The sequence below is a fragment of the Lichenostomus cassidix genome, chromosome 2 (genome assembly GCF_008360975.1).
Source record: "Lichenostomus cassidix isolate B80296 chromosome 2, HeHo_3.0, whole genome shotgun sequence".
In the NCBI taxonomy this organism is placed as follows: Eukaryota; Metazoa; Chordata; class Aves; order Passeriformes; family Meliphagidae; genus Lichenostomus; species Lichenostomus cassidix.
The window spans coordinates 19,442,611-19,455,730 of NC_139482.1; the positions used below are offsets into that span (position 1 = coordinate 19,442,611).

A 13,120-nucleotide genomic window follows, 5' to 3' on the forward strand; every position below is an offset into this window, starting at 1 on the left:
TGAACTGATCTCAGAGTAACAGGTCCAGAACCACAGACATTAATATTCAAACATCACAAACACTGTAGCTACCTTTAACAATGGCTTGTGGTCTGAAGTCCTGTCTTAAGCCTCTACATTTGAATCATCGTTTTAAGTAGAAAAATCATATGTTAACAATTAAGAAACCTAACAGGTTGAGCAGCTGCTGACAAAAGTGAAGTTTGGATTACAGTGTCTTGGATCACATTACTGTAATTACAATCTTGCATGTTGAAAAAAGTCAATCAAACCCTATAAACCTCAAGAAAGTTAAGGACTCAGGTCATATGTGTCTTAAGTGGAAATTACTCTGCTTAGAGCAATCAGCAGCATCTACCTCTTTCTAACACCAGCAAAAGTATTCACCTTTGTACCAGCCCGAGCAGCATGCAAGACATCCTTTACCTCTTCCTTTCTCATGCCATAGTCACTCCCCACCAGTCACAGAGAACGTCCCCAAGGCCACTTCTCATTCTCTTGTACGATTCCCATGACACTTGGCAGCTCTGTTGACCCTCACACGAGCATCTGGCCCAGCACCCAGACCCATCAGTCCCTAACCCTAGAGCCACAGGGAGGGCTGGCCTGAGCACACTTTATCTGCGGCTTGGTTCAGCAGCCACAAGTAAGATGCAGGCACATGAATTTAATTTAATTTAACCATACAAAACAAGTCAGAACAAAGACATCTCATCAAGGGAGCAAGCAGGCTTGCGTGAATACAGCAGGTGACAGAGCAGGCAGAAGAGCTGTTATTGTCCTCAGAACCTCAGTATTGTGTCCATTCCTTGAAGACAATTTATCTTTTCTCTATTATGTGAAAAACGTCAGGATACTAAAGTATCTATCTACAGTTAGGTGTCTAAATGTAGGCTGCATTAATATCCCTGCACTCTTTCTTTTCTACTCAAACCCAGGAAGCAGAAGAGGAAATGCTACTTAGTAAACATATTTTATCACCCTAATCACAGTGTGAATGGGAGATGACAGATGTCTTCTAATTAGAAACAGTACTGTCTCTGGGGCATTTGATTCCAGGTTCCATGAGACCCCACTGGAAGAAAGAATTCCAGCCCCCAAACAACGCAGCCCAATGGTAAGAAGGGATAAACTGTTCAGGGAAATAACAAATATAACGACAGGCACTAGCTTAGAACAAGTATATATACCTAAATTGAAGACAAAATAGATCTGAATACAAAAAAGAAAAAACTGTAGGTCACAGGCAGTATAAAGGAAGCTGCTTTACATCCTAATGTTACACTCCGAAGAAAAAGCAGCAGCAATTAATGAAGAAAAAGAGTATCTGTAACCTGATTTGAGCAGATCCAGTAATGCAGAACTCACCTGCAGCTAAGCAACAACCAGATTTGCAAGTGTACTTTGGGATCAACAACTCATTCTTTTTCCAGCTAGACCACTGTGCCAGCTCTCACGTGATGCCAGTAACTGTGACACACATTAGTGATCTAAATGATTACATGCAATGAAAATATTCTAAAACAAAAGGGCAAATGAGAAGACATCAATGAAAATAATACTATCACACACAACAGCTAACACAAGGTACTACCCTGTATTGCTACAGCTTTGTGTGCTGTTCAGCACCACGACGTTCTGGTAATTGAGAGAAAACAGAAAATATCCATGAGGGAACAAGCTGACATCATATAAGGATGCACATCAAGGAGATGGGTACTTCTGGCCTGTCAAAAATGCTACTGCAGCTTCAGTAGACATACCTCAACTAGCTTTGCAGCTGCCTGCTAGCAGCATGGGGTCATTCTGAGGCTGTGAAACCTGTCTGAGAGTGAATAAATACTCAAATAACTAGTCTTGGCACACTGCACTGGATAATTACATCTGACAATCTTTTTCATGCCCTCAGCCTCGCAGAGCTGTGTAGGCATTATCCCAGCCTGCTACACATTTCAAAGCTTTGGTCCCCAAACCATGCATGGAGGCAATGCATTACACTTAAGACATTGCATTATTACTCACAGTCACAAGCCATCACCACTACTACAGCACACATCAGTAAAGCAAAATGTGACAGCTTATGTCATTGCCTCACACCCAGCAAAGGGACATTTAGTATCAAAATTTCAGTGGTTCACCATCTTAACATAAAAATTATTTACATGCCATTTAAAACTAGAACTACATATATTTCAAATTTTTACAAACTCCTAAAAGGTCCCCAGCAGTGGAGCATTAGGCGGAGCGAAAACAAAGCCGAGCTGAGGGGAATTGAGTTTTCCTACTATGAACACAATTACTGACTTCTCGAAGGCCATGATCTGATTTTGACAGTCATTTAAGAAGTTTTAGGACAACAGGATGTTGAGAACAATCCTTAACAGAGAACAAAGAGCTGTACCTTAGTCCCAGGGGAAAATCAGAACCTGAATTATTAAATGGAACTTTTAGTACTCAATGTACAAGAAATAACTGAAAAAAATAATTTGCTATAATGCTGGAAATATTCTATAGGTCTCTGTTGAAAACTGTTTCTGAATAAGAAGCTAAAGCCATGGGAGGAAAAGAGGCAAAATCTAAAAATCTGAAGAGATGAAGGGAAGAAAGAAGCTACTTTTGCAGAAGAGAAGAAAGGTTTACAGAATATCTGACCAATTATATCTCAGTCAAAAACTAGGTTGAAAACACGTGAAGTACTTGTGGCAAAACAAATCAATGGAATATTTGAATTTATTTTACCAGCATTGGAGAAGGCAAAAAATTCCTGAAGTCCCCTTTCTCATGTACAAATTTTAGCGCAATTAGTACTGGATTTAAAGTTCTCATTAATACTTGTTCTTCAGTTTTCCTTTGATCTCATCCCAATCACTTGGTGCAATATTTTAAGCAATATTTAATTGAAAAATTCCAAGGAATGGACCAAAAAATCCCCTTTACTTACTATAATTTATTTTGAATCATCATCCCTCACAACTAAAAAGCTTTTTTTACTGTAGAAATGACAATTTTTAAATTATTAGTGTTAAACTCAATGTCTTGGGTTTTTTTTTTTTTGGCTTGTGAATGCTTAAGAGTCATGTTTTTGTGGAAATAGGAAATTCAGTAAAATACCACTACAAGCCGTTAGATTTGGATACTATCAGCATACCCTACTTAGCCACAACACAGATCCTCCCTCTTTAGCCTAGATTTAGCCACATTCTATGGTCTGTGAGAAGAATACTGAGGAAATCCTCAATTGTCTTGATTTCTTTTTCCTATAATAAAACCAACCAAACAAAAACAACATAAAAAAAATCCCAGCCTTTTTGAATTTTGATTGCTAAACTTCTCTAGTCAAGAACATTTAATCTCAGCTCAGAGCTTAACAGCTTCATTTCAGATCTGTTTCCCTCAGGAATAGATGCTGGCCTGCAGGTAGCCTCATCAGCTGCCTCTTAATTTTCTGTCCCCGGACGACTCCGAACATGCGCCTGTGGCCCCACCTTCCTTACAGTAAGTCACATGCCAAAGTGAGTCAGCAAAATATGCTTAACCATTTTCCAGAGATGCACTGCTTGTATTAAATAAATAAATAAATAAAAGTGGCCAGAATGTGTATTTCCTTACAAGCTTTTTTGCTTTTATTTTCCCTGTTTGGATAGGTATCAGAGATCCATTCTGGCTTCATGTCACACAAACACTTAGATGCTATAAAGATCCAAATTAAAAAATCTTAAAATTGTCCTAACAATTTGGCACTGTGCGCTCTATCACTATATTTTTATCTTCAGTTTAAGGTGTTTTTCCTAGCTGTAACAAAGGAAAATGGATGTCATTAAACTGTTTTCATTAACTGTGTGACACAGTTCAATAGTTTTTTATCTACCTTTGATTCACTATCATCTTTCCTCCACCACTGCATTAATCGTGTGTGTCACCCTCTTCTAATTCCTGTGACAAATATAATTGTAATGATTTTATTTAGGATCAAAACTTCCTCTCACAATACAAAAAGGCAAAAAGTTAAAGCAGTTCTGTCACTTGGCTTTGCCTGGAAGTCAGTCAGGGCAAAGGCGAGGCGGCCGTGGGGAGCAGGCAGCAAACCTGCTGCCTGCAGGAAACAGGTCTGGGGGCTGACAGCAGCCAGGCAGCACCAGCAGCAGCCACTGCCTCATTAATTTTACTGTGTTTCAGGGAGGTGAAGGACTGAATCATCAATAAAGGCAGAAAAACACACCCTGTCATATTTTACATCTGCTGAGTTAGGCTCAATTTAAACAAATTTTTAAACATTTATTTCAAACAAAAGCACCAATTGTAGATAGTATTTTATTTAATAGTATTTATTTAAATATTACAGTAGACTAAATATTACACTGTTACAGCCTCTACATAAAATGACTTCCATACATTACAGCCTGGAATGACTATTAACATTTTACTAGAGAAACAAAAATGCTAATCTAATTCCAGCTTCAATCAATTTTAAAGAAAAAAATATTTAAATACCTAATTTGGTGTTTTCTATGACTGGAATAACCTATTGTTACAGCAGGTTGATTTTGGCAGTGCCTTTACTCATTTGACTGTTCACAAGTTGTCTTACAGTTTCAGACGGTGTCAGACCTGGAGACTATATCTTATGCCAGCTGGAGTGGGAACATTGGTTTTATGTATAGAAATACAGCTTTTAAAAGTCAGGGTCTGCTAGCAGTTTCTGTACAAACTACAATGGCAGCTGTGCTAGAGGTCATGAATATTACATAAGGGCTGTCCATGTATTCAAGCCAGCATCAGTAAGCCAAATTCCCATAGCAACACTCGCATAGATTTACTCATTGCTAAGAGATGCATCAGTTCAGCAGTAAGCGCTGCACTGCTACCCTGATTAGTCTGCAAGATACTATTCCTTCAACTCTTCTTTTAAAGACTGTGCGTTTACCGATAACATTCAAAACTTCACCTGCATTTCAGGGCAGCCTTTATCATCTTACCCAGAAGCAAAAAAAACCTCAAACTAGCAAAAAACACCCCTGATAAAACTGAAACTCCTGATTATAATCAGCAATCTCAGAGATACAAGGCTGAATGGAAGAAGAGAGTTGCTTCTGTTGAGTTTCTGCTACACTGATCCCAGGACAGCAAGATCCAACTTCAAAGAGAGATGTTCAGCATCTCCTACACTTGGCACATTCCAGCAGCTCATTAAAAATGCTGCCGTAGGAGCTCTTATTAAATATCAGTTAACAATTACATTTAAAAAAAAATATATTTTTGTCTTCCCTATTCAGGTTTTCTGGGCCGATGAAGATGTCTGCTTGTGCATTATAGCTCTGTATTATTTACAGAGTGGTCCTCACCACACAATCAACTACAGAGCTCAGTGATCTCGACTAAGATTTCTGAAGAGCCCTTGTAAAACAGGTGGCACAAATGGGCAGAGGTAAAGCTGGCAGCGGAGAATTAAATGTAACAGGAGATAGAAAGGAGATAGAGAAATAAAAAACAAGGCAAAATGGAGGAGGGGAGTCAGAGAGAAAATGAGAGAAAAATACAGATCAAGTAGATCTAACAGGGGATCACAATGATGTATTTAAATGTATTAAAACGAAAACCAGATTTTTGAAAAAATAATACATTTAAATCTTCTGGGAAGCATACAAAAAAGAAAAAAAACTGGAATGAAGTGAAAAATGAATGATAATAAATATGATGGGCACAATTTTTACAGGTGCAATAGTATTTAAAGATACAGCACAGATGGAAGAGAAACAAGCCCATTACATTCACTGCTAAAAACCTTCACAGTCCTAAATGCATCTCATGGAAAACACATAAACACACAGCAAAAACTTAACGCTCATTTAGTGTTTTCTTACTACATTGTTACTATCTGCCAGGAGTATGGAGAGGAGAAATCTTAAGAAGACCTACACTAAATGACTCATGGGGTCACTTAACATACAAACTGTAAAGAAAGTCAGTGAAGTCTTTAGGCAAAAAACACCCTTGTAACAGATTCTCCCTATTTGCATATGACTTGTAGGGACTGATCCTTCTTTGAAGGGAGATGAACAGGATGTTTGAGGGCTGATTTTTGACACTGTAAAAGCTTTAAGTGCCCTAGCAATCCATGAGTAAACTTTCACAAACATCTTCAGTAAGAACTCCTAGCTTTGACACTATACATTGCAACAAATGCTTATACTTAATAAAAAAAGAAATGCACACATTTAAATAAGAATATTGTGAAATACACACGTCAATAAAGTGCCTATTACAGAAAACTGATCCTAAGTGATTTTTCATGGAGCATATCTTTTCAACAGCTGTCTGGAATGTTTATAAGAGATCTAATCTATAGGATAACACATTAAGACCATTTTATCAGTAATGGATGAGACAAAGAATCATGGAATTAACTGGGTGAGAATGGATCTTAAAAATCATCTAGTTTCAACCACTTTTTAAAGCCAAGCATTTTATGAGTTTATGACATGAAACATCACCTTACCTTTGCTTTTTCCAGCTGTGCCTGGGCCTGTCGCTCTGCCTCTCTCCGCACTGCTTCCCTATCTTCTTCCAGAGATACATCTGAATCAGATGGACGGCTGGTGTAGGAGTCCGCCGAACCCTGCAAAAGAAAAGGGAAAATAATGTCACAAGTTCCTTTGTTTTGGTTTTTTTTCTAGGTGTTTATACATCATGTCTTTTCTCTTACTTCTGTATCCCTGATAAGAGACGAACTGCCCAAAATAGAAATTCACTTACAAGGAATTATGTCTAGGTAAATGTTTTCTTCTGGAAACTTACAAAAAGTGCAGGTGTCTTCCCCAGTGTTTTATTTCCTGCCCTATCCCTGCACTCTTATTTGTGTGCTTTTCAGCAAGCAGAGCCAGTTTCTCTGTAGACTTACAGCACTGGTGCAGTGCAGGGCTGAAGGACACACAGCAGCTTCAAGGATGGCTCCATAAAAATTAAAACTCTAAACAGTGACAGAAATAGCAAGCAAACAGACTTTCTATAATCAAAATGCAAATTTAGTATCGATAATTACCATTACACAATATCACTACTAAGAGATTTAACCTCTGCTATGCATTTTTATTTTAGGGCAGCCTCTTTACCTGACACACTTTCCCCATCAGAACTGCAAATGGCTCATATCCATCTCTGCCCCTCAGCAAAACATGCAAATGACCACAAATCAACTTCCAACTAATAAAATCCGTCTGGACTCAACACATGTCCCTGTATCACCACAATGGAAGCAGCCACAATGCCAGAACAGCTCTATAAATAATGACAGCTCTGCTTTCCCTCTGCATCTCCCTGCATACAAAATAGAGTTCTCGTAATTCAATCAGAATGAAAACAACTGTCCTCAACGCCTTTTTTCCCTCCCTCTTTGCAATACATACAATATAAGGTGATAAGGAAAACGCAGGGCTTACACAGATATCAGAATTCTTCAGACGTCCTCCTTTGGCTCTTTTCAGAAGCCTGATCCAGGTGGCCTTCATTAGCCAGACAGCTCAGTTACTGTCCGCAGCTGCAGCGCCCGGCACTGATCTCATAAAACATGTGCACACTGAGCACTGCAGAATCACAGCTCCTTTCCTATCCATGCTCTGCTCTGAGAGCCTTCCTTCTCTTCCCTCTGCCTTTCAAGCTTCCAGCCTCACTGTTTCCAAGTTTTCTACTGCAATTAAATTCTCAAATTTTCTCATGCCAGTTAAAAAAAAAAAAAAAAAAATTCAAAGAAATTCCCAAAAATCCACACCACCTCCAAAAATCTCAGCTTCAATGATAAAACCATAAAGTAAAACCGGCTTCAGGTAAATATTGTAAGAGATGCTTCAGTTGATCATAAACTGAGATCGATCACAGAAAAATACCTAGGGCTTTTTCCTTTCTGTTTTGGGGGGCGGATTTGGCTGTTAAAAATAGTGCTTGTAAAAGAACCTTTTAAAATCCTGTGCAAAATGTATTCAGTGACATTTGCAAGTGCAAAGTTCATTTCATCTCTTCCTAGATTGGCTGGGGGTGGGGTAACAGGCTGTTCATACCACTGGGCATGCTCCATATGTGCAGCCTTTTACGCAGATGCTCACATCACACCGGGCTGTTAGCCTATGCCAAATTGCCATTTTACGTCTCAAGGGTAAACAGCTGGAAAACGCGAGGTCCCTGTGAAACTGGAAGGGCTGGTACAGCGTCTCGTTCCCTCCATGTATGTCTGCTGCCAGCCACGTTTCCCTTGGATGCTTGGTTCTGTCACAGAGTGCTGCCCTCCACTGCAAAGCACGGAGCTCCACTCACAGCTCCCTTACAGAAACCAAAAATATGCCTGTTGAGTGGGAATTTAACCCCCTGGTTGCTGCTTATATTTTTTTATGACATTAGCAGAGGAAAGAAGCAAAGAATAACTGCAACATACCACGTAACACATAAATATTAGATCCTAATATGACAAAAGCAAAATAAAACTTAAATTTCACTACTCTGCTTTTCAGAACCACCCTCTCTCCTGTAATAAACTAACACGGGAGTAACGTGCTAAGGCAGATTTTCTAGGATGTTTACGATTTACTGGCGGACAGGCAACATTCTAGGTGAAAAAGATCACTGTAGCTGACTGCAGCGCCCACGTTCAATATAAATTCAGAGTTACAAGAAAAGTAGCTAACAGATTACAGCTGACAACAGTGGTCATGCATGTGCTGCAGTATGTCAGCATATCCCAGAAAGGATCGAATCCTGCCACGGTTTGTGTCTGTATAACAATAAAATTGCCCATTACAAGTGATGCAGCAGCCTACATTTCACCATTAGCGCAAACAACAGCTGTCACTAAACTCAGTTTAAAATGAAGATAATTTTGAACTTTACAAATGTTTTACTTTTTTCTTTCCTGAAGCCCATAATAATTACAACATAGAATTTAATAAGATGTCTTTGAACTGACATAAAGAAAAATATTCTCCAATGGCTATTTTGCTTCTCAGGAGTTCAGATACATCTGCTAAGTTACAGTGATCACTTAAAACTAAAATGTCTCCTGAGCTAGAGCAAAAGGAGCAGAAATGAAAATAAAATACTCTCAAAGTTTATTGAGTTTTTTAAAATATCTTGTACTTTAAGAAAATATACAGAGACCCTGTGACCTCCCCAAAGCCTGTCAAATTTTGCTATTCTTTAAAATTTCCCTTTGCCATAACTCCTGACACAGCTGCCAATGGAAACAGTGGGAAAAAATGCACATCAACAAGCAGACAGAAGTTTAGTGCAGAGTTTAAATCCTATTATGGTTGACACACCAGTGGTATTTTGTGGACAAAACCACTGATGTTATCACAGCACCAATGAAAGCTGAGACTGTGATGAGCTCCCCCCTAGAGCCCCAGCCCCCAGGACACCCTGCGGTCCCTCAACACTCAATCCTCCTTGGAAAGGGCACATCCAAACCCTTCCCCACCAGCACTGCAGCTCCTTGGTGCCACTCTGCTGCCATGACGAGTGGAGTCATAAACCAACACGAAGCAACACTACCTTTATGTAAGAGAAAAGCAAACAAAGCAGCCATTAAGCCTGACAGGCAATTGCACAACAGACAGTGTGGGTGTTTGCTTTCCACAGCACTTCCACGGTGAGCACATCATACTCGACACTGACCAAGTGGCAAAGCATCACTTTTACCATCCTTTATTCTGCTGTCCACAAGGGATGCTACCCAACTGGTCCTCACCCTATTAAAAAAATCATGAAGCACAGTAACATAATTCTTATCTTCCCTTAGGGAGCAAACTGCCTTTTGGGTCATGCTAGAATTGCTAAAATTGGAATTTCATCTTCCAGGCCACAGAGACCATTTACAGTGCTTGTCATGTCTTGTGTTGGCCACAGTCCTAACACACATCCAAAAAATCATAGTGATTCCAATTATTTTAATTATATTGACAAATTGCATTATTCAAACTCAGTATTACATATATTTTCCCCATGGTACACATGAAGTCATGCAAATTTTCAGTGGAAAGGGAAAGCTGGAAGCTTCTTTGCTTCTTGAATATGGAAATAATTCAAAGCAGGATAATCTAGGAAAAGGAGGAGCATATAATTACATTTAATTAATTGTGTAAATTTATGAGTATTTTTATATGAGCTAAGAATGCATTCAATCATATTAAGATAAAAAAAAAACAAACCTACATAAAAACTATGATGAAACTATAACAGAAATACCTCAACTATTAAAAAAAAAAGAAGACAAGTATATGTGCATTGTTCACTCATGAGAACCAAGGAAACTACATATCTTTGCTGGTTACTGAAGTTTTTGGGGTTACTCAGGAGAACAGTAAAAATCTTTCCCCAAGAACTTCTGAAATTCAGCCTTTGTGAAATTCTTCATGTTTCCATCGCCTTCCACTGCAATACAGAAGAGCAGCAGTAATATCTTTATGTAATATATGTTACTGCAGCCCCCAGTTCCTCATCTTTCATGGGAAACTGTCTATTAAAAGTGAGATAATTCACATTAATAACTACTTCCTCCATTCTTCCTTTTATTTTCTTCTTACCTGTCAGGTTTACAAGCCCAGTTTGTTTGAAAAATAAATTCCTGTTTTAGTAACATGCTTGACAAATATTTACCAACTATCTTACCACATTTTATATTAGCGTAACTTCTATGAGCTATTCTCATAATACAAACTCTGCTAGTGGTCATATGTGATCATATTTGAGCTCCTTTTCCTTCAAGACCATAAATTCCTCACGTTTTCAGTATTGTAGCAGTGTGTCATCTTTAGGAGGCTGGGTCCATCAAGGGGTCTTTTCTTTATTATTTCCATTTACTTGCAGGTAGAAACTGTTTAGGTAAATTAGGTAGTGCTTCAAGAGCTCTTATTTTTCTCATTAGTTTTCTGTATCTGTGCTTAATTTTCATCAGTACAATTAAAGCTTAAGTACATATTTTGACTGATAAGTTCCCACTGGGTTAATACAGCCATCATTACTCTCACCAGTTTAGTCATGGCCTTTATATTGTTTTCCCCTTAAAAAATAAAAGCAATCTAAGTACCATGACTAACTTTAACAGGGTAACCCACTTAGGAATTAGGTATCACTAGAACAAATAATTTTCCAGATTACTGAAAATTGTCAAATAATTTTCTTCTTAGAAAGATCAAAGAAGTTCCTTCAAGTGAAGACTTTTCACATTATTATTGATTAAATGAATGGATGAAGCAGTTAGCAAACATGCACGGAGATTTTACTAGGAATAAAGAAATACATGTGACTGCATACATATGTAAAACCCTTTATTTGTAATAGCGGGGTCTTCTCTGAGAAGAAAAGATTTCTCAAGATTTTTCAGTTTTCATTCACTTGATGCTGATGAGACTTTTAAATCCAAAAGGAGAAATACCTTTATGTCTTCATTTGATTTCTACTTCAACTATGTAAAGCTTAGGCCTCACTGTGCCAATAAAAGGAACAAACTATTTCAATCCAGAATTTCTAAAGAGATATTGTTAACTGTTTATCTTCTTATCAAGCAGCAGTAGTAAGAATGGCATCACACGTCACGCTAGGACATTATTTGAGATGGTATATTATGTCCTTGTGATGTGCAACTCCTGCTTGTTTGCTATGAGCTACAGTAAAAAGAGTTATTTCCATAAAACGTTCATTTCACTTATAATCTTAAAATTGATTCAGAACAAAGCCAAATGTGAAATGTCAAAGTTTAGCATGAAGTGAAACTGCTGACATTGGCACATCATAATATGCCAACAGGGAATACAGATTGTCGTTTCATCCTAAACTGATCAACCTGAAAAATATGAGCTACAGTCAGATATCAGAAGCACTCCCACAAATGCACCATGAGTAGAGGGGACCTCAGTTTGGCAGAAGGACCAGAGGTGGTGAATGTGAAAATTTGTTATCTATGAAGTTTTCTCCAGACTTCCAAACAATGTCATTATTTTCAATTATGTTGAAGAAAACACATAATGCTGCTCTGAGAATGCTGTTTAATGTTATATAGATGATAATTATTTGAGGGTAGAATTTACAGAAGGAGAAACTTCAATTTATTGTTTGCAATGTATATTTGAAGTGTATGACAAACTGTAGAAATACCTTTTAGCAAAGGAAAAAGGAGAGTCCACATTTTCATTAAGGCAATATCAAGCAGGAATTGTTAATTACTTCTGTAAGGGCCATGGATGCTTCCCAACCTGGCAAAGTCTAGTCCTGATGTTCTCCCTGGTTCTTGGCATGGACCCTGCAGTGCAGTGCCACAAAATTTACACGTAAATAGACAATTACTATCCAAGGAGGGCTACCAGCTCCTACAGTAGGCATTGAAATACTCTCCTATGTTTGCATTTAAAAAACAAACCAAATGCTGATTAGAATGGTTTTGTTGTTCTTTAGAACAAATGTGGCATTATTACAGCATCTACAGCCATGGGGGATGTTCAAATCGCAGGACTGAAATTGTAGAACAGCTGGGAGCTTTAGGGTGGCAATGTGATTAAAAAGGAGATTATATAGGAAATCAGTCTTCTCTTTACCCTTAACATGACTTTGGCAAGCTCGATCGCAGCACCCAGCTCACCATTAGCACGTTTGCAAGGCGCTAATCCAATCGCCAGCTGCATGAAAGCAGAGTTTTTTAAAACAGCTCTTAGGTTTGCAGATGACTAGATTTTGGCATTCAGGAACCAGGCAAACAGCTGTACCAGGTATTTCCTCAGGAAAATCAAAACAACAAAAAACAAAAGAGCCCCCTCCCCCCCAAAAGCAAACCCACATATTTGCACTCACATTTCATGACATTGGTCTAAATGTTTGCTTCTATGTTGTTTCACTAGGTAAAAGTGGAATGGGTAGGTATTTTTAGAGGAATGATGGTCTTTTCATGGCGACTCTTCAGAAAATCTTTGAAAATATGCAAAAAGGCAGCTGCAGAGCTCAGCCTGGTTAGCAAACAAATAGAGCCCTCATAGTCAGAGCTAAACTTTTCCCAAATCTGTGTGATGCTCTCATGTGTTAGTTTACCTGTTTTTTTTTCAAAAAACATCTCAGATGGAAAACTCCTTGAGACCATATCATGCTAGGC

At 38.4% G+C, this 13,120-nt stretch overlaps 1 protein-coding gene across 8 annotated transcripts in view; it reads right to left on the bottom strand.

The window, feature by feature from the left end:
• CACNB2 (calcium voltage-gated channel auxiliary subunit beta 2) overlaps window positions 1-13,120 on the bottom strand; it is a 245,624-nt gene that overhangs the window by 76,618 nt on the left and 155,886 nt on the right. For 6 of the 8 annotated variants that reach the window (XM_085050571.1, XM_085050572.1, XM_085050568.1 and 3 more), the window contains one exon: window positions 6,497-6,616. In XM_085050571.1, the coding sequence (XP_084906697.1) occupies window positions 6,497-6,616 (120 nt within the window). Of the gene's footprint in view, window positions 1-6,496; window positions 6,617-7,436; window positions 8,027-13,120 lie in introns of those variants that run through there. The other 2 variants (XM_085050573.1, XM_085050574.1) reach the window with 2 other exon arrangements.